Source organism: Podospora bellae-mahoneyi, chromosome 7, assembly GCF_035222275.1.
Source record: "Podospora bellae-mahoneyi strain CBS 112042 chromosome 7, whole genome shotgun sequence".
Taxonomy (NCBI): domain Eukaryota; kingdom Fungi; phylum Ascomycota; class Sordariomycetes; order Sordariales; family Podosporaceae; genus Podospora; species Podospora bellae-mahoneyi.
Window position 1 is genome coordinate 2,501,593 of NC_085886.1, and position 18,367 is coordinate 2,519,959.

The 18,367-nt window shown below is 53.0% G+C and overlaps 5 protein-coding genes across 5 annotated transcripts; 2 read left to right on the top strand and 3 right to left on the bottom strand.

Moving 5' to 3' along the window:
- Positions 1-1,874: 1,874 nt before the first annotated feature.
- On the bottom strand, positions 1,875-5,992 carry QC761_709150 (uncharacterized protein). Its single transcript, XM_062882462.1, has 3 exons — positions 4,512-5,992; positions 2,135-4,462; positions 1,875-2,041 (listed from the first exon to the last, which is right to left on the bottom strand). The coding sequence occupies exons 1-2, from the start codon at positions 5,719-5,721 to the stop codon at positions 2,439-2,441; spliced, it is 3,234 nt and encodes a 1,077-aa protein (XP_062728509.1). The 5' UTR covers positions 5,722-5,992; the 3' UTR covers positions 1,875-2,041; positions 2,135-2,438.
- Positions 5,993-6,106: 114 nt separating this feature from the next.
- efg1_1 (rRNA-processing protein efg1) lies at positions 6,107-6,961 on the top strand (the record flags this gene model as incomplete). The annotated part of the gene is made up of 2 exons (XM_062882463.1): positions 6,107-6,493; positions 6,549-6,961. The coding sequence occupies exons 1-2, from the start codon at positions 6,175-6,177 to the stop codon at positions 6,959-6,961; spliced, it is 732 nt and encodes a 243-aa protein (XP_062728510.1). The 5' UTR covers positions 6,107-6,174.
- A 276-nt stretch (positions 6,962-7,237) lies between these two features.
- On the top strand, positions 7,238-8,989 carry efg1_2 (rRNA-processing protein efg1; the record flags this gene model as incomplete). Its single annotated transcript, XM_062882464.1, has 2 exons — positions 7,238-7,751; positions 7,816-8,989. The coding sequence occupies 2 exons, from the start codon at positions 7,238-7,240 to the stop codon at positions 8,634-8,636; spliced, it is 1,335 nt and encodes a 444-aa protein (XP_062728511.1). The 3' UTR covers positions 8,637-8,989.
- Positions 8,990-11,628: 2,639 nt separating this feature from the next.
- QC761_709170 (uncharacterized protein) lies at positions 11,629-13,380 on the bottom strand (the record flags this gene model as incomplete). The annotated part of the gene is made up of 1 exon (XM_062882465.1): positions 11,629-13,380. One exon carries the CDS (start codon positions 13,378-13,380, stop codon positions 11,629-11,631), a length of 1,752 nt encoding a protein of 583 aa, XP_062728512.1.
- Positions 13,381-15,078: 1,698 nt separating this feature from the next.
- Positions 15,079-17,160, bottom strand: PHO13 (p-nitrophenyl phosphatase). The gene is made up of 4 exons (XM_062882466.1): positions 16,226-17,160; positions 16,136-16,157; positions 16,005-16,073; positions 15,079-15,953 (listed from the first exon to the last, which is right to left on the bottom strand). The coding sequence occupies exons 1-4, from the start codon at positions 16,289-16,291 to the stop codon at positions 15,184-15,186; spliced, it is 927 nt and encodes a 308-aa protein (XP_062728513.1). The 5' UTR covers positions 16,292-17,160; the 3' UTR covers positions 15,079-15,183.
- Positions 17,161-18,367: the final 1,207 nt, after the last annotated feature.

Here is an 18,367-nt window from a genome sequence, read left to right on the forward strand (position 1 = left end):
CTCCCCCCGTGCCTCTGTCCCCATGTGGCGCTTTTAAGTTGTGCAGGTTCACCCGATAGATGAGTCTTTACTGTTCACTTATGTCATTTGCGTCATCTGACTTGGTCATATTTTCGCTATTTTAACCAGCCTTTCTCTTCTTTTCCGTGTGATGATCTTTCTATCACCACCATCACCACTAGAACAGCTGTTCTGTTCACCTTCCCCAAGTTAGTCTTATCCAAGCTTTCGCATTGAAGACTTGGAATTGTTTTGTTCTTCTATTCTCTGCTATGCTCTTTCTCCTCATCATCTAATCGACCAACGCTGACTTCTCCAAAGACAATGGGGACTACCCTCTCCTGTTTTCGCCAACCTGGCGACGGGGCCACGCACGGGAACGACCGAGTTAGGCAAAGCTCCGTGGGCACACTCGTTGATAATTCCGTTCCGTCAAGCTCGAAGAGCGTATGCCCCGATGATTCAGCCATACAAAAGTTCAAGGTCACATCCTCTCATCATCCTGTTGTACAAAGCTCCAAGGCCACATCAAACGATCCCGTCGTGCAAAGCTCCGAGGCCGCATCCTCCAACGAACAAACTGGGCAACACTCCGAGATCGCAACCTCAGACGCTCCCACTACGCAAAGCCCCAAGGCCACCTGTCCCAACAATTCAGCCGTGGAGAGCCCTGAGGTTACGGCACCTCCACCATACGAAGGACCTGAGGACAAGTTCCCCAACACCCCAATCACTCAATGCAAGCGCTGCAAACGTCTCTTCGAGCCTGGAGCTTTTGAGGATGGTATAGGATCACTGTACTGCGACTGGTACCACACAGGTAAGTAAGGCATGCCATGATAAGCCATCAGTTCCCATCTGACATGGCTCAACAACTAGGGAATTCCGTGTCGTTACGTGAATTCATCGACGAGGGTGGGGCTGATGTTGACACGAGCAACCACCATAGAGGTGAACTGGATCACAAGAATGTGTGGCCATGCTGTCTACAAGAGAAATCGATATCTGAGGGCCCTTTTGTAAGCAGAGCCACCCAGGGTTGGAGGGGGCTAGACAAGGGGAAACTTGGTTGTGTGGAGTACAAGGGGAAGCATACTGCGGTTTGAGGGTCCCCTCTGAGGGGGTGTATCACAGGGCATTAGTTTGGCAGAGAAGAGATAGCAGGGCCTGTATGGTCTTGAATATGGCATGGAGCTACCGGGGCCGCCATGTACAAATTTATCTGGATTGCGGGTTCAAATCTACATAAACTGTTTCCCAGCATATCTCTCGGTGACCACGAATATATCCATAGAGGTTCCGGTACAATCCGCACCTAGATACCTTGGTGCCTTACCTAGGTAGGTAGCCAGAATCGCACCGCACCACCTTCCTTCCTTCCCTGCTTGCGACTATACCGCCTTGCTTCAGGTCCTATTGCTTCCTCAATTTTCAAACTAGAACAACAAATACCTCTTCCCCCTCATTTCTCTCTTTCACTCTCGCAACAACTACACTCAAACCATCGACAAGATGAGCGACAGAACCACCAAAATCCGTCGATGGAAAGTCGATTTGTGAAATCAGAAGACGAAGCCGACACCAAGATCACCGCACCTCCCTCTCCCCACAAGGCTGTGAACAACAACATTGAGGTCAAAAAGGGCGCGACCCGTCACTGAAAACGTTGCAGGAGACTGTTCCAAGTCGGTGGCGGCGGTCGAGAGAATAGCGGAGCATCGCCTTGTTGCGACCGGCACCATCCAGGCATGTCAGGTTGCCGTTAGTAGGTTAGTAAAGCTCGACTGACAACCAAAACCAACAGGAAAGCTCAGGGTTCTCCACGAGCTCCTCAAAGATCGGGGAACTGACCTTGGCATGACGCCTTACAACCCGCGGGACCTCGAGAAGAAGGTGTGGGACTGTTGCTTGAACGTCAAGTCGTCGAAAGAGAAACCTTTTGTCTCGAAACGGACGCAGGAGGTTTTTGAACCGGACAACGGGAGACTTGGATGTAGGCGATTCATGCAAAAGCATTTTGCGGTTTAAGACACAAGGGTGTCTATCAGGGGGAAATGGATTAGTGTAGAAGGGAGGAGGAATATCAAGCAGCATTGAAGCTGGCATGAGGCTATAATCGAAATTGCCCACTTACCAGGAGGAAACACGATTTGAGTTTATAATATCTTGCTCGTCCAGGCGTGATACATTGTGCAGATACATACTCCACCATTCGTCATGCTCATGTAGCTTCATCTCGGTGACCAGTATCTCCACGATCCTACATCCCGAGCGTGAGCGCTTCCTCTGAGCACCCTGATAGCCCTTTCAACAGTTTCAACTCAGATAGACATCTTCTCATTTCGGCAGCAGAAAGTACCCCTGCCCCTAAAACTCGTCCTACAATAGTCCACATTTTAAAAGAAATCCTCACAGTTAACCCACCACCACAAAACCTCTCACCGATACGCCAACTCCTCATTCGCCCTGAAATTACACCTGCACTTACACTCGGGAACCGGACACTCCCTATGCCTAGCAAACCACTTCCTCGCGTGGTCCAAATGCAGGACGTGCAGGCACTGCAGACAAAAAGTGGGAAATCTCGCCGCTAGCTTCTCTTGATCCTCTCCGCCTCTTACTCCTATCCTGCCACCGCCGCCACCGCCAATTCCCCCCGTCCCTGTGTTATGATGCCAATGCCAGGTCTGGTCACTCCTCGGCTGCCCCACAACTTCCAAACAGACCACGCAGCGAGGTAAATGGCGTCTGCAGGTGGGACAAGAAATTCCACTGGAGATCATCTTGTCTGTGAACGGATTGTTGCTCCGGCCTTTGGAGGCCTTGGAGGTGTTGCCTGCTGGGATGATGGATATCGTGGCTGGGGATGGGTGGGTTGATGAAGCGCTTGACGCAGAAGGGGGTAACAGCATAAAATTGGGGGTGGTGCCCTCGTGACTAGGAGGGTGGTTCTGCTGGGCCGACATTGACGTTTCCGCGTCACAATACACGCAGCGAAGAGCGATTTGACGGCCGGGGGGTTTCACTGTCGGTCGGCCGAGGTGTTTGCTCCGTTTGGTGGACTCGACGTCAAATTTCGCGCGGAGGTAAAACGCGTGGTGACGTTGGAGGTAACGGCGGTAGGCTTCCCTGAATGCAGTTGCGCGAATGTCGTCGATGAAGCGGGGGGAGCAGATCGAGAGCAAAAGTGAGGCGGTTTGGAAGTCGTTGAACTTGTGGACATAGCTGCAGAGGATGTCGACTAAAGAGTCTGTGATGCCTGCGAGGACTATCCCTTCGATGTCGCCAGAGGAGATTGCTTTGTTGACTTGGGCTTGGAGCCAGTAGTCCAGGTGGTCGTCGTCAAAGGTTCGCAAGGCGATGAAGATGCGGTCGCGGAGAGGGAGGGAGGGTTGGTCGGCGACTGAAGCCCAGTCGCCGGTTGCGATGATGGAGGAAATGGCGCGGAGATAGGGGTCGGTTTTGGAGGCGACGCGGGCGTCAAAGTCGAGGGTTCCTACCTTGTCTTTGCCTATTAGTTGGAGGGCGAGGGATACAAACAAGAGTTCGGGGTGCTCGTTGCTGGCTTTTTTGAGAACTTGGACGGCGCCTTTGATGTCACCTCGGAAGAGAGTGTTGGCGGCGACCATGGTGTACCAGGCTGACTCTTTCTTGAGCGTCCTGTCAGACATAGCCTCTTCATACTCAGACTCATAGGATCGACCGTAGCTGCACATTTCCAAACACATCTCTCTGTGGTGAGGCCTCGACGTCGGCGCCGGGCCGTCATATTTGGGAATGCCGAGCTTTTTGTTGATCGCGTTGAGGCAGCGTTCCCACCCGGCCTCGTCTGGTGGTGGCTCGCCGTCGGAAAGTCTCATGTGCGGTCGGCTTCCGAGATCATTTGACCATATTGTGTAGACGCCCAGGTATCCAATATCAAGAGGGTGCGACATCATCCCCCCATCAGATGCCGCCTCCTGAGCGCCAGATACCCACGCCCACACATCCCTCAACCAGACATCATCCGACACAATCTCCCTGTTTTTCTCATAGTTGAATAAGTACCCCTCCTTGGCTCGCAGAAGCATAATGTGATCCAGCACATTTCTTGCTTTGGGCGAGTTGCGGGCCAAGTTCATAGTCTCTATGAGGAGTTTCTCATGGCGGTGGCGTTGTGAAGGCGGCTCAACTTGCGTGCCTACCTCTGTGTCCTTGACCATTGATCTCAGCGCCTTCAGCTGTTCTGCAACAGTAGTTGCGTTATGAAATGCTGCTGGAAGCTCGGCATCCCCAGAGACTTGAACAGCGAGGACTTCTTCGGGTGGTGTAACAAACGTCTGCTCTACGACAGCAGCCACGTCAACTTTGTTGGAGCCAAAGACAGGCTTGTCGAGGAGAGCGGTCTCGGTTAGCAATGGCCCGAGCATTGCATGTGAATGAGATGGTTCAAACTCCATAAGGTCTTGATAGGGTGTGTTTTCTGCCACATGTCAGTTATCCATAAAGTGAGTGAGATGGAGACAAATTACCCTCAAATCCTCGATGTGGCGGTTGCCATGGGACCATTTTGTATGGGTATTCAGACGTAAAAGATGGCTTTTGGACCACATCAAATGTTCCGTTGGCCCTAAGGACCAGTATGCGCGGTTGAAGAACCGGGGAGCTCATCGTGATCCAGTCAAAAGACACAACTTTGTCATTCTTGCGAGCTAGGTCGGCGTAGAGAGGCTCGAGTTCGCGCGACTTTGCAACCTCGAGCAACTCTGGGCTTCCTTCCACAACCAACTCTGGCTCGAGATGCTCGCGCCTTGTGTGTAGAACCTTGAGTTGGCCTGTCCGTGACAACATTGCCAGCGAACCAGGTTGGTCACGGCAGAAACGAAGGGCCCGGATAAATGAATGTTTATTGTCCGCCAGTGTTGAATCTGCCTCGTCAACGGCATGGTCCAAACGTAAAGCGCCTCCCGGCGGTAGGCTGTCGGACTGCACAGCTTTGGCATATACTGGATTGACATGATGCTGATCAATGTAGCGTCTGTCCCAGACCATCACACCAGGCTTATCCAAGGCGGAGGAGGCAAAATAATGTGGGTCGGCATAGTCGATGGCGAGGTTGTTACAGCACCCTGTTCGGAACGTAATTGCCGCGTTATGATGGTCTCTGAGGTCGTGCAATCTCAATCCAGTCCCCCTGATGCCCGCGACCAGAAGGTTGGGGTCGTCCTCAAAGAACTTGACACTCGAAACGGACACACTTGGTTCGAGCCGGTCGATAGGGTCTGAAGGGGCACTGATGTTGGTGGGGAAGCCCCTCACGGAGGAGTCGATCCCGGACAGTCGGTTGACGTCCCAAATGTAGAGGCAGTTGTCATTTCTCACTCTTTCCAGAGCTACTGCTAGCTTCCCCATCGTGTTGAAGGCCACAGCGTGACATGTGCGTGACATTTTGAGTTCCAGCTCAAGGTAGGCGTTGGAGTTGTCGTCTACTCGCAAGAGGTTGACCACGCCCGTTGAAGTTCCCACTGCCACCAGACCAGGCATTGAGGGTGACCAGTCATAACTGGTAAGTGGTGGGATGTCAGCGTGTTTGGCGACTTTCCGATACTCGAATCGTCCGCGCTGGGCCTGTCCTGTCGGCTCATACAACTGGATCATGCGGTGTTGGATGTTGATATGTATGAATGAGCTATAGGAGGCATTGGGTGACCATTTGATCAGCCCTGGCTCGGACCGATCCATGATGGCAGTTGCGCGGTCTGGCTGAGGTGAAGACGATGTGATGAGATTCAACAGCTCCGCTACCTCGTCAGTCGGGGTACTCTGTGTGTGGTTGAACAGTGTGTCGTGTGTTCATCAGCTGAGACCTGGTTTCATCATCAAAGAAGGAAGGTTCATCCAAGGTATGAGACTCGTGGGAATTAGTAACTCTTGTCAAGCATAAAAGAGCGAATTGGTCATTTTTTTCGAAGCTGGATCAAGGTGTTGTTGAGAGCTTTCCTTCACAATGGCTGATGAGATGAGGTTATAGCTTCAATAACCCTAACCCCGGTCCTAACAGTGACTTGGCGGGGCAGCTGCAGTTGTCTGAGCTCCACCTTTTTTTTTGGCCTTCTCTTTATCGACAAGGAAGTTATCGCATCTCGTCAAGCAACTTTGAGACTTTACACAGCAACACCAACAACTACCTTCACAATGGGAGTCAAACGATCTCGATCCGAGGCCCAGGCCGTGGGTGACGACAGCATGCACCCTTCCAGAAAACGAGCGAGAGACGAGCGATCGCATAAGACCAAGCCGCGCAAAGCCGTCGACCTTGAGAACAACACTGCCATCAAGAAGCGCGCTCGCGCCATCGAGAGACTGCTGGCGCATGACCCCGATAAGCTGCCTGCTCACAAGAAGAGGGAACTGGAGAGAGAATTGGCCGCTCACAAGCGCCGCATTGCCGATGCCCAATACAAAAAGATCAGATCCAAGATGATTTCAAAGTACCACATGGTTCGCTTCTTTGGTAGGCTATTTTCTCTGTCTATTGTGTACTTCAACATACTAATCGACTATTGCAGAACGGAAAAAGGCCATCAGGATTGCAAAGCAACTCGAGAAGAAGCTGGCGCAAGCGACGAATGACGACGAGATTGCCAAGCTCAGAGAAGATCTTCACAAGGCGCAGGTCGACATTGACTACGCCATTTACTACCCTTTTATGGAGCCCTACATCAGTTTATATGCGAAGCCGGCGGAGGGAGAAGAGGCAAAGGCGGCTCAATATTTGCACACAGAGAGACCACCCATGTGGGCCCTGATTGAAAAGACGAGAGAGGAGGGCAAGAAGGCGCTGGAGAGGCTGCAAAATCGGAGACCAGCCGAGGATGCGGAGGATGAAGGGGCACAAGATGACGGCAAGAAGAACTCCAAGAAGTCCAAGGCCAAGAAGAAGGAGGAGGAAGAGGAAGATGGTGGCAGCTTCTTTGAGTAGGATCAAAACGGGAGTGAGGGTGCAGGGGAGGTGCTGCCAAACACGATAATCCGGCAGAGACCCGGGCTTGATTATGATACCCATGACGGCGAATAGTTTTTCTGTAGAAACGGAGGCATCCAGCTCGTGCAGCTATAATTTGCCAACCAAAATGCGACTGGTGGAGGAGGCCTTGTTTGTCTTTTGGGCCGCTGCGCATTATCAAGTGAGGCCCACAGCGCACTTACAACCACATTCGCGCGGCAGACTCTGTGGCTTTTGTTTGACCTCCTCGCAATGACCATCGCCCGTTCCATTTCCTCGTTTTCTCGAAACTATTGCTGCCAACTTCGCCGGCTTCACATCCAATTGGGACTCTTGTCTTCATTTGCACACGAGGTCTTACCCCGCCCCACTTTGACAGCCTCGAACACATATAGAAGCCCGAATCCCCCCAAAGCCGTCCGCCTCATCAGCATCATGCCTCCCCCCAGAAAAGCGAAACGCAAACTGGGGCAGTTTGTCAATGACACGATAGCTCAAGCTCAGGCATCTCCGAAAAAGCTCAGACAGAAACTCACTCGCAACCCTGTTGCGCTTATGAGCACCATGGCGACAGCAACGGTTTCTTCTTCGGCTGCAAATGACGACGGCATCGATTACCAGTCCTTGGCATTGTTTGTTGAGCAGCAGATGAAAGACCCCAAACCGATCACCCCTCTCCAACGTAGGGCGCTGACTGATTTGACTTCTTCTCTCAAGGATGAAGAGCCTGATACTGGTGGTCATGACTGGATCAGCTTATTGCAGAGTATGTCCCTTTTTTCCATGCATCCCTTTCACTTCATGTCTTCACATCACTAACACCAACCCAGGATACATCGACGCCCACAAGGCCAGAACCGAAAATTCCATCATCTACAAAGACGAAGCCATATCCGCAGCTCCAAGCACAAAATGGAACTGCATACTAATCTTTTCCCGCTCCATCGGCTCTCAACCACTTGTTTTTCCCCAGCCAGAGAAGCTCGTCCAGAATGGCTTCGCCAAGAAAAAGGACGCGAAGAAGTACGCGGCGAAATGCTGCGTCGAATGGCTGATGGCAGAGGAAATGATGCCAAAGGATGGGAAAAGCGTGACGTTCCCCCATGCCTCGAATAAGATGATGGCTTCGACGAGCAAGATCTACAGCCCCTTGTCATCGCAACCGTCATCCCCCAACCCACATGCTGCTGCTCAAGGGGGACATTCTTCCTCAGCAACGACAACACCAACCCAGTCATCCCCCTCTAAACCTCCCCCCCCGCCAAAGCCAACAGACTCGACCACCTCACTACTTGACCCCCCGGGCGGAGCCCCTCTTGACCCTCCACCGGATGATGAAGAGAATGATACTGCACCAGGGGAATTACCTTCCAAGAGAGTGGCTGCGCTGTGTGAGAAATTGGGGTTTCGACCGCCGAGGTATGTTTTGATTGCTAGAGCTGGTCAGGATGCAGTATTCGATGGGCATGCCGACATGGGGCCTGACAGTTGGATCATACCTGATGGGGTGGGGGAGAAGGGCTTTGGGAGGGTGGAGGGGGTGTATGGTAGGAAGTTTGCGAAGGATATGGTTGCGCAGAATATACTGGGTATTTTGGAACAGGAGGAGAGGAGGAGAGGGGGTGAGGTGAGGGGTGTGCTGGGGGGATGAGTTGGCGGGGAAACTAATGGGGATGGGAAAGAGTGTGGTCAATGTTCGGGGAGGTCGATGCCGAGAAACTGACCATGATGAAAGTTGAAGGGCAGAAAAGCATTCCATTCTGAGCGGTGAAAGGCTTCTATTTTCTCTTGCTTTCATGATGGGCTGGTTTTGGTGGGAGCTTGGCGTAGTATCTGGTGATGAATCTTCTTCAGTTTAATGTATGATGGCCGACACGGTCAAAATTTCCACGATGCGTTGCAGCCAGCCTCACCACGTGAAATATAACTTTGTAGCAACCCCCCTGTCCTGCTCGTTGACATCTCTTCTTGGCTTGTTGACCATCACCCCACGAGTAAACTGGGAAATAATAGCCTCTTACGATCAAGACTCACTTCATGATTCAAGACAAGGTGATTATCATCAGTTGGTGAGGCATTGGCACAAGAGAAACGAAATAGCAATACATAGCCATGGCCTTATGCTCCTATACGTGAAATTGAACTTCACCGTTTCGACCATAATTGTTGTATCATTGCTCACAACCAGCTGTCTACAATGATTTCAGTCTGCAGCCCTGTATCAGAAGCTTAGTATTGAACTCCCTGCCACAATGTCAGTTTGTTAACTCGCTACACACCGTCATACTGTGACATTAGTTTGCCGAACAGCTACCGCCCTCCCAGCATCTATGCCTACCTCCCCTTTGGGCGCGTATGCCAAGGTGGTAATAACACACAGTTGAGCCCTTCCTTTCTTCCTTCCCAAACCAGATGTCGACGGCTCTTCCCCCTTGGATCGCTTATGTGGAGCCTCTCGCTGGTTGCGCCTACCATCACCAGCCAAAGCCCCCATGAGTCGTTCCAGTCACTTGTACCGGGGGCCGTCAGTAGCCACTCATCACACGCCTGAGCCGAGCGTTCTCGCTTCTGCACGAACCTGGAAGTTCGGCATCAAAGCCAGCAGACAGATGTCCAGATCAGCACCTGCCGGCCAGCCTTCCACCGTCGCTAATTGGATTACAGGACCCTTGGGGATATCGACAGCTCCCAAGCCCGTTCCCAATCCGAACACTCGTCACGCCATAAGTCTGCTGCCTTGTGGCAGGTACATACCGGTACATCATGACCCTGCAATCTCATGTAGCACCCTCGACAACACCCCCATGGCAGCACTAGCTGCCAGCACTCACACGAACGAATCCCGTGGGGTGGTTAGCTGCGGGAGCACGAACACAAGAAGGACCCTTGGACGGCACGAACGGATAGACCCCTACCCTCCCTCAACAGTCCAAGCCCAATGAACCCCTCTTTTGAGAGGCGACATGTCCAACTTTGCTGTTCTTGGGAGCGTCGGTCACCGAACCTCAATGCTGCTCTGGGGTAACCTTGGGACGTGGCGAGAGCTCCAAAACCGCCAATGGAGCCCGCTGTTCATTCCCCGGGTTGGGGAAGCCCCTCTTCACTTGAGGAGGCCACCTGTCCATCATCATGCTCAGGTAACTTCTCGATCTTCCACATCATAAGAGGAAGCTTACCATTAGACACTGTCTAGACCAGAGCCAATGAAGGAACCTCCTCGCCCCGGGACAAACCGCGAGCTCTGGTGGCACAGTCCCGAAGTTCCAACCCCGAGAACCCAAGCCATCCTCTCCTTCTGCTGTCATTCTAACAGGCCCTGTCGTATGCAGAGAAGATGGATAGGGACCTGTCCCCTGTCCGGAGCAAAACGTCCGGGATATCAAGCCTCCATCAAGCCTTCCGTGAATCTCTTTTGCTTCTCCCGCAACCTCAGATTTCCAATGTTGGTTTCTCCACACATCTTGGCTTAATAATTCCCTAAGAATGTTCCCGGTGGTCAGGACATATCTCGGAAACGAGAACTGCCGGGGAGTCTCCTCACCTTTCCATTCACAAACCTATCTCGAAAAAGAACGTCCTCCGCCGCTGTCGTCCGGGAAGAAGTATCTTCCGCTCCTAGTCTAGCCACCAGAAACCCACAATTGATCCCCAGAGTTTGTTGGACCTCGTGTGGTAGATTTTCCATCTGTTCTTCCCTACAAGGAAAGCACAAGCCTCGCGATCAGCATCGCCATAGAGCTAAGCCACTGATCGATGCGTGCCACTTTTTTTTATTTCTGTAGGGTTCGACATTCTATGGTTTTGATTGGCCGGTTTCCCCACTTACACCCTCGTTTGGTTACTGACATAAGAGATTCTAGAACTTGGGTGTCATATCATATCGTTCTTGGGGGTTTTGCCATCGCTTTCCCTCGTCCCCCAGTTTGTGTTGCTTCGTAATTGGGATGATTTCACATGCGAGTTTGTCAGGTGTGGTGATCGTCGGTTTTTGACAGAAACATGTGAGTGAAGGCGTGGTGGATTGACAGCCGGGGTCGAGATGTGTGTTTTGGAAGAGAAGTACCGCGACATTGCTCCATAGGTCTTGTTACCACGAGAATTGAGGCGAGAAGGGGGTAAGAGAAGATGAACCAAGAACTTTTTTCATGGGATATTGGATAGACTTTTTGAAGAGAATGATGCGAAAGATGGGATTTCTGGAAACAACCCCAACCCAACCCTTGATATGTACATGGGTGGGGACTTGATGGTAAATGCACTCAATTCGCTCAGATATCTTGCAAAGAACTTTGGGAGATTTGGCAAAAGCAAAAAAAACAGATCAGACAGATAAAAAGAAAATGTGTAAATGTCACAATGTTCAAATGCGCCAGAGCTGCCGCACAACCCCATCGTGTACCTGGTAATGTACGCCCTGGAAAGTTTTTTTTGGTTCAAAAAAAAAAAAAAAAAGGAAAAGAAAAGAATCCTCTCCCCCCCACCTCCTCCATATGCTCCCCTAAAGTAGGTAGATAGAAAAATCCATCACTCCCAAAAATGCCTGATGCTCCCCCTTTCCCTCCTCCCCAATCCCTTAAAGAAACCCCCTCGCTGTGCGTGTATATCAAGCAAAAAATAACCAGAGGGGAGAAAAAGAAGAAAAACTAATTCTTCTCCTCCACCACCCCATCAACCCCCATCACCTCCCTCCCCTCCTCGCCAGCAGCCTCCTCCCTACACCTCGAGCACATGCACCACCCTCCCAAACTCCCCCTGGCCCACTCCCTCCTCTCCTTAACAGGCAGCTCCACATCGCAGTAATGATTCAAGATCTCCTCTCCCTTCTTCACCCCTCCTCTCCTCCCCCCAACAACCCTTTTGTCCCTCGCCCAAAGCTTCATCTTGCCGCCCCACTCCCAGCTCACATTCGGATCGCAGTCGTGGTTAGCCAGGCACCAAAAGGGATGAACCGCCGCCACGTCCGGCCTCCCGTCCCTGCGCCCGTCCTGGTAGTTTTTGCGCGCAGAGGCCGTGCCACGGAACTTGGCGTAGCAGGTGTTGAAAACCCAAATGTCGTGCTGGCCGAGCGTGGCATAAATGTCTATATCCATCTTCTCGAGTATGTGAAGCGGAATCTCGATGTTGTACTCGAACGAAAAAGGCAGGGTCCACTCCGGGGGCGGCTCGGCGTTGATGCTACGGTCGATCTCGTTGAGCTCCGAGGGGACAAAGTCGCCCCAGATGAACTTTATCGAGGGCACGTCCAGGGGGTGCATCTCCTGGTGTGTCGACATCGCCAGGAGGCGGGCGAGCAGCAAGAGGTAGAGGGACTGGTCAATGTCCTTGTTGTCGGGGTCTTTGGCGATCGAGTCCACGTCCGTGTCGCACACGGCGGGGTGGTATTGCTCTTGGGCCTTGGTGAAGCAAAAGTCGTCGCAAAAGATGGTGTCGTAGCACTCCGGGCAGCTGACCGCCTTGGAGTGTTGGTCGAGGGGCGGGAGGGCCGTCCCGCAGGCGTCGCAGGTGGATTCCTTGTGTCGGTTGTTGGCTGTGAGGAGAGAATACTCTTCCAGCACCGTCTCACCCGGGGCGATGTCCTCTTTGGCAAAGAGGCCGAGCTGATTGCACGTCGGTATCATGTCGTGGGCGTCTGTGTTGCTCTCGTCATCGAGGAGGACGGGGAGTTTAGAAACGCGGACCTCGCACTTTGGAGCTATGGTCGACAGTTGCTTGTTGAGGTGGGCCAGCGACTCAGCCGAGAAGCGGTCCGGTTCGTGGGTGTTCCATGGGTAGACTTCACGACGGACGACACCGCGGTCGGGGAGGCTGTTGATGTCGATGGGGGCGTCTGACTCTTTGCGTAGTCTGCGGCGGCCGACTTGCTCGATGTAGCCCTTGATCTCGATGAGCTCTCTGTTGTTCGGGGCCGTGTTCAGGCCTCTCTCGCAGAATCTGAGCGCGCTTTTTAGGCTCCCGCAGAGAAGCAGGCTCAAGGACAGGATCTGGTAGGCGCGGACAGAACCGAGGCGGGCCAGGAGCTGACAGGGACCGACTCCCTCCAGCCCTTCCATAACATCCTCGCCAGCGGTGCCGTCTGATATCCCTTCGGTAAGGGAGCCATGGTCAAGGACCACAGGGCAAGGCGTTGTTGAGTAGCCCCTGAGTGCTTCCAAGGCCTGCTCGTGGTACTCGAAGCTCTCATCGCGGACCTCGTCGGCCAGGAGAAGAGCACGGTAGGCGTCACCAGCAGCGAGGTCAGGGTAGGCGAGGTCAGAGTGCACCACGGCTCGCTCCAGGTAGAGGATCAGGTCGTAGGGAGAAGCAGACAGAGAGTCTGTCAGCTGCTGACGACGCTCCAGGAGGTGCTCCCTACAAGGGTCCTTCTCGTCGGGCACGGACGGTGACGGAGCCTCCATGGTCGATCAGGTAGATCAGACTAGGTAGGGGGGGGGTGTGTTGAATTCCAAGGACCAAGTCGGGTAGAAGAGCAACGAAAACAAAAGAGAAGAATAGACCGGTCTAGACGGGGAGGAAGCCAAGGGAAAGAAAGCACAACAGGTTTCGGGTTCTGGCTTGGTCGGGTACCTTGCATATATATGTCTGCGCCGGACGCTACAGACAGGGACTATCTGTTGTAAGGTGCCCCTGTCGCTTGTCGTGGAATTTTTTTGTTCCTTGGGTGAGGAGCTAACAGGGACAGGCGGAGAGGTTGGACCAGTCTTTTTTGGTCGAGAGTCGACCACGATGACCTCTTTTTTTGCAGCTAGGCTCGACGGTAGATATCGGTAGGGGGTGTCTTTCCCGCTTGAAGTTCAAGCGGCGTGGGCGGATGTCGGCTCGGGTCGCTGCCCTAATAGCGACCCTAAGAAACAAGCTGGGATTTCCTAGTTTGTCGTTGCCAAAGCCAAAATTGACGTGCCCTGGCTTTGCGAGCCCCGCCAAGAACGAACGAGCGAAGGTGGTTAGACGGCTGTGACTGGAGAACTGGGGGAGCCCAAGCAGCAGACGCAGGGCTACCGGGTTGCAAGACCTTGATTTTGGTACAATGGACGGGGCTCCCATCTTGCTTTGATTGACCCAAGTAACGCCGGGCGTCTGCATACTGATGCTCTCACAGCCCACGCCGCCTCGCACACCTCCATCACAGGGGCCGTTGCAAATGCTCCGGAAGACAGGAGGCGCTAACCCCCATCCAGCGCCCTCGCACCAAAAAAAGCCGGCCGATGAGAGTCACCAGTACAGGAGTGCCGTCATCGCACTGCTCTCTTTGGTGTTTGATGGGGGAGCTGTAAATCCCGAAAATAATCCTATCCTTGCCCACAGCCCGCTGCCAGCTGGACCCTTTTTCCAGAGGGGGGATATCACACTGTAAGGCAGTAGCGTACATACCTGGCGTTACCTGAACATCTCTATCTCAGAGGTACCTGGAGGTACTGCTCTTAATATGACGATTAGATATGGCATCTTCCAGCTTCCGAGACACGTCAGCCTTGTTGGGGGGAAGACATCACACGTACACCTGCACCGACAAGATACGATAGACAAGATATGTCTGGAGGGGGAGGGGGTTATTGGAGCGGTGTTGGGAGCTGAGATGGGCCCGTGGGAAAGATGGCAGGTCGTGACAAGGTCGAGATTCAACCGACCGAGACCCTGGCCCCACCTAGATCCCTGTGAGATGCGGTTAAAACAGGGTTCACACCCACCAAAAACCCGCGGGCGTTCGGGTTCCCTGAGATTCAGGGTCCTGCCCCAAATGATGGCTTGCATATTCGCTGTGGCAGCTGGCCAGTGGCAAGCCCGTCTTAGCTCCCTGGCACCATTGGCGTGCCCCATGCCACGGTCTGGACCTACGTCATAGCCAGCCTCCAACAACCCCCCCAATGCACGCCAGACCAAGTTCCAGGTTCCAGCTCTCGTCCAAGGGGGAGTCTGGCGGTCTCCTGATTGCGGCGACGGGTTGCGTGTCCTTGCGGCTCGTCCCTACACCTTACACCACAAGTAACCACCTCGCATCTTGTCCCTTTTGCCTCCTGGCATCGTTTCCGCCGTTTGGAACCGAGCGGCCACAGCATCGCATCTGTGTCACCTAGATCACCCAGCTCAAACACAAGTGTCTGGAAAAGAACACGCCGTAAATCTATTGGTTGCTTGCTGTCTGCTTGTGCGAGCTGTCCTGTCTATCACCTAGGAAACCCCGTCATGGGCCCGGAACAACCTCACTGCTTCCTCGCGACAAGCCCAATGTCGCTCAGTTTGTCCACATAGAATGCTGGCACCGCAACCGCATCCGCTGCCTCCCAGTGTTCCTTCTGACTTACGCCCGTTAGGACTGCCAGCGTGCCACCGAGCTTCCCCTCGATTCCGAACTTGATGTCGGTGTCAAGACGATCCCCAACCATGCACGTGCGTTCACGATCGAATTGGAACTTGCCCTCGACAGCATCCATCATGGCTTGGCTAGGCTTCCCGAGCGCCACCGGCTTCTGGCCCGTTGAATACACGAGAGGCATGCTCATCGAGCCTGCGCCGGGGAAGAAGCCGTGGCTCATCGGGAAGGTCGAATCCACGTTGGTCGCCAAGAAGATGGCACCCCGCCTCAGATACTGGAGCGCATGCGAGAGCTTGAGGTAGTTGATGTGAAAGTCCAAACCGACGAGCACGCATCCCACCTCGGGGTCCAACAGAGAACCATCAGCGAGACCTTTGAAGTCTTCAGGGGTGACATCCCTTCGGAAGGCAGGGTCAGTGCCGCCAATGAAGGGTACATTTTCGCTCCTCAGCTCATGCTCGATGCCGGCCTCTCCAATGACAAAAACCTTGTTTTTGGGCGGCGCGAGCTTGAGGATTCTGGAGATGTAAACCGAGGCAGAATATGCCGAACCGAATATCTCCTCCACGTCAGACGGAATCCCTAAGCCCGTGAACTTTTTGAGGTATTCTTGGCGAGACTTTGTCGAGTTGTTGGTCACAAAGACTGTCTTTTTGCCTATCGGGGGTTAGCCATCTGAGTGGGCCGAAAGCAAGACAGGGCTCTCACCTCTGGATCTCAAGTGTTCCAGAGTTTCCACAACCCCCTCGAACACATGCTCGCCGGACCAGATGACTCCTGCGGCAAGACTGTTAACGTCAGATCACCATGCGAGCTGCCGAAAGCGAGAGCAACTATACCATCACAGTCTAGCAAAAACACCTGGTGGGCAATGAGTATGGCAAACAGGCAGGAGGGGGGGGGCATGGGAGCTGGTAGTGTCAACGCACATCAAAGCGATCAATGAACTCGTCAATGGCGGCCGCATCACCGGTGAGGTATTTTGGCGTCGTCATGGTGCAGGATTCTAAGGCGGAATGGAGAGTATTACCAAGAATGTGGCTTCAGAGGTAAACGGGCTCGGTATGATTATGTCGACTGAGTCAAGTGGTATTCGCCGATGCGGTGGGTTGAGTGAGGTCTTGGTCAATCTGATTGAAATTCGGCTACGGGCTTTTGCGACTCTGCCGCCTCCACGAAGGACCTGTTCCCCAAGCCCCTTCTCAGCTGGCCGTTGACCATGATTGGCTGCATTTTGTGGCGGCAGAAGGAAGCTGTCGTCGGATCAATCTGGACTCGACGGGCATCTTCGGGATTCTGTGACAGCTGCAAAACAAAGCGACGGGATCGACCTGGTTGTCATCTGATGTCCTCCTGGGCCTTACTTTTCCAGCCCGAGTCTGGCTGGAAAAAAGACGACGATGCTCCAAAGAATCCCAGATGCTCAAAACAAATATGGTGGAGCTGCTGCCCTAAACACTCAAAAGCGGGACTATGACGCAATGAATTCCACCCAGACCCCCAAAGCTCTCAGCAACCACCCCGCAGCGTCACCCCACCCCCGCTAACTATCAACAACTTCGAGAAGTCTCGACCGCAGCCTTCCATCATGTGATGGGAATTGACTTTTTCTTTCACAAAGACAGAGAACCGCCCAGAGCGCTCGAAATATTCAAAAATCGTTGAACCTCAATCTCAAGTCCTCTTTTGTTCCAGAGCGGTCCTTGTTTTTTCGTGGCCGGTCTTGGCAACTCCATTGTTTCCATCAAGAGGTTGCGGAGATAGCTCCACGAATGGCAAAGATTGACAATCTTTGTCCCCATGATTATACTCGATCCAAACACAAAATCGTATCATTGTGAGAGCATATCAGACTTTATGCCCACTGGTGATTGGAGGTGTGGTTAATCCTTATATCGAAACCTCCACCCTGGAGACTCTGATGTGAGGGCTATCAAGGCTTTTATATGAACGGTCCGTATTACCCGCGTTTGGCATAGTTTCGACTGTACACGTATGCTGGCCAGAAAGTTGGTCTGGTGCAGTTTATAAACGGTTTTCATGTCTAGTTGAAAGCATTGTACAAGAGGCGTTGAAGTCTCTATATGCATCTGTGCGCATATTTCGGACCTCATCGAAGCTCCTCCGACGAGTGTAGCATAGACCATTACCGGCGCATGTCATCAATGAGATCTTGCCGAATCGTCATAAACCCGTCACCCTGGTAAGGATATCGGCTGCCCTGATCGACGGGCCCGTCATTCCCAACGGTGTCTACCACGCGTCGGCCGATGCCGAAGTGTATTCGGCACTAGCAACCATCAGCGAACCATTGTGACGATGTGCCGGATCGAGCTGCCTGCGCCGCGAGTTGAACCTCATCTCCGGGCCAGGACTGCTTTGTCTGTCGCGCTCCGGTCTTAGTATTTCTAGACGTAATAGACCTGTGCAGACTTTGGGGTTCGAGCATCTCTTTTCCTGCAAAGTTTAAAAAATCCCGAATTACTCTCTGTTGAGGAGCGATCACTACGGTGTCAAACTCTCGTCACTAACAACTACAGGCAAAAAGAGGTTCAAACAGGGGTTGCTGAGCCGGACAAGACCAAAAAAGCTCTTCTGCAGCTGCCCCTCACAAAACATTTGCTACCCCTCCTGTCCAACAAAGCCCTTCACGAAAAACGCCCCTCTATTAGAAACCCAGCCACAAAAAATCCCGCGCAAGACAGCCCACCCATCCACACTCAAGATACCGCGTCGTAGGGAATCTCAGCTCATCTACTACCACACAGCAACACCACAGTAAGAACCACAGCATCTTATCGCCCATTCCCGCGTCAAGCTAACCCTCCAACCCCCGAAAAAGCTCCATCCCCGCACCTCCTCCCCCACGCCTGCTTGTGTGTCTCACAATCGCCAAGAACCCACAACAAATTTCCCAACAACCCCGTTGAAGACCGGGAACATCTTTCTTAGAAACTCACCCTGCCCAAACTGGACCTTTCCTTTGCAACTCACACCTAAACAACCCCGAAGCTGAGGCTATCTCTGGTCCTTTATCTATCTCGGAGCTCTACAATCACCAACACCACCAT